The sequence below is a fragment of the Pterocles gutturalis genome, unplaced genomic scaffold, assembly GCF_000699245.1.
Source record: "Pterocles gutturalis isolate BGI_N339 unplaced genomic scaffold, ASM69924v1 scaffold16610, whole genome shotgun sequence".
Classification (NCBI taxonomy): Eukaryota; Metazoa; Chordata; class Aves; order Pterocliformes; family Pteroclidae; genus Pterocles; species Pterocles gutturalis.
Window position 1 is genome coordinate 1 of NW_010138538.1, and position 1,542 is coordinate 1,542.

Below are 1,542 nucleotides of genomic sequence, written 5' to 3' on the forward strand. Positions count from 1 at the left end.
GTCGGTGCGGTGTTTGCCATCTTCCTCCCTTCCCGGCAGCCCTGCTGATCGCTGTCAGCGCCGCGGTGGATAAGATCATCGCCCACTTCAGCACCGCACGGAACCTGGTGCAGAAGGTGAGGGGCTGGGCTGAGGGTCCGGCCGCGCTGGGGTGGGGGCTTTGCACAGGGGGGCTCTGGGAGGTCCAGGGAGGGTCCCACTGCCCGTCCCCACAGGCGCAGGGTTCCGCGCTGCCGTTCCCCTCCATCTCATCTCCTCGTGCCTCCCTGCTCCAGGCGCAGTTGGGCGACAGCCGGCTCAGCCCCGACGTGGGGTACCTGCTGCTGCACACCCTCTGCCCCGCGCTCCACACTGTGGTGGAGGACGGGCTGAAGCCGTTCCAGAAGGATGTTATCACAGGGCAAAGGAGAAATTCCCCTTGGAGCGTGGTGGAAGCCTCTGTGAAGACAGGTAGGTGTGGGAGAAGATGCTCCTGGAGATGTTGGGATCAGCATCTCGGGGTGCCTGGAATCCTTTTCCAGCCTGGGCTGGAGGAGGACGACGCGCGCCCGGAGCTGTGACTGTGTCTGTATGCTCCACAGGTCCCAGCGCCTGCTCCCTGCACTCCCTGTGCTGGCACGTGGCCGGGCTGGCCCCTCTCGGCAGCACCAGGCAGAAGTTTCACGCCTTCATCCTCGGCCTTTTGAAGTGAGTATTGGCCCTGGCTGGCCCAGGCTGTTCCTGCTGGGATGGCAGCTTGGAGCGGAGTCCCGAGAGCTCCAGCTTGGGTTCCTTTTGTCTCGTTTAGCCTTAAGCAGCTGGAGCTGTGGATCTCTCACCTGCAGAAGAGCCCAGGTAAGGACACAGTGACCAGAAGCTCCCCCCCAAGTCCTCTCCTGCTTGCCAGGGTGACAATCCCATGCCAGTTCCACCCATGATGCTTGGCTGGGATTTTCGTGGCCAATAATGAACATTGTTTTCTGTGGTACATCTTCAGCTCTCAGCAGGAGCTGGTCTGACCTGCTGGGACGGCCCAGCTCGCCCTGGAGGGCTGTGTGGGCAAGGGGAGGGCATTTTGCAGCTCCCCAGCTCTGTCCATGTCTCATAGGTGTGATCTCCATGCTGTATTCACCCACGGCCTTCTTTGCCCTGAGCCAAGGGCCTCTCCCCCACCTCGCTGACGAACTGCTGCTGCTCATCCAGCCCCTCTCGGTGCTGACGTTCCACCTCGACCTGCTCTTCGAGCACCACCACCTCTCCGTGGACGTGAGACCCTTGTCCCGTCGGCTGGACTCGCCCCTTTTTCCTGCCCATCGCGCTGCTCAGGCACGGGGGGCTGTGCCCCCTTCTCTGGGGGGTCAAAGCAGCGCCACGGGGGCCAGCCTGGAAGATGAGACCCCCCCTGATGCTCTGGGGAGGGTGGCCGATGCAGAGGGCAGCCTGCGGTCCCCGTCGCCGGCCACCGTGGGGGCTGCCCTGCAGCAGACCCTCTGGCACGTGCGGCAGTGGGGTGACCAGCTCAGCCGCACTTTCCTGGGAGCCAAGAGCTCCCCAGAGACCCCC

The 1,542-nt window shown here is 63.9% G+C and overlaps 1 protein-coding gene across 1 annotated transcript; it reads left to right on the top strand.

Annotated features, from left to right (window-relative positions):
• Positions 1-20: 20 nt before the first annotated feature.
• RUSC1 (RUN and SH3 domain containing 1) lies at positions 21-1,504 on the top strand (the record flags this gene model as incomplete). The annotated part of the gene is made up of 6 exons (XM_010083044.1): positions 21-116; positions 276-450; positions 582-687; positions 788-834; positions 1,088-1,245; positions 1,414-1,504. Coding segments are annotated over 6 exons (673 nt in total), but the record flags the coding sequence as incomplete, so codon positions are not given.
• Positions 1,505-1,542: the final 38 nt, after the last annotated feature.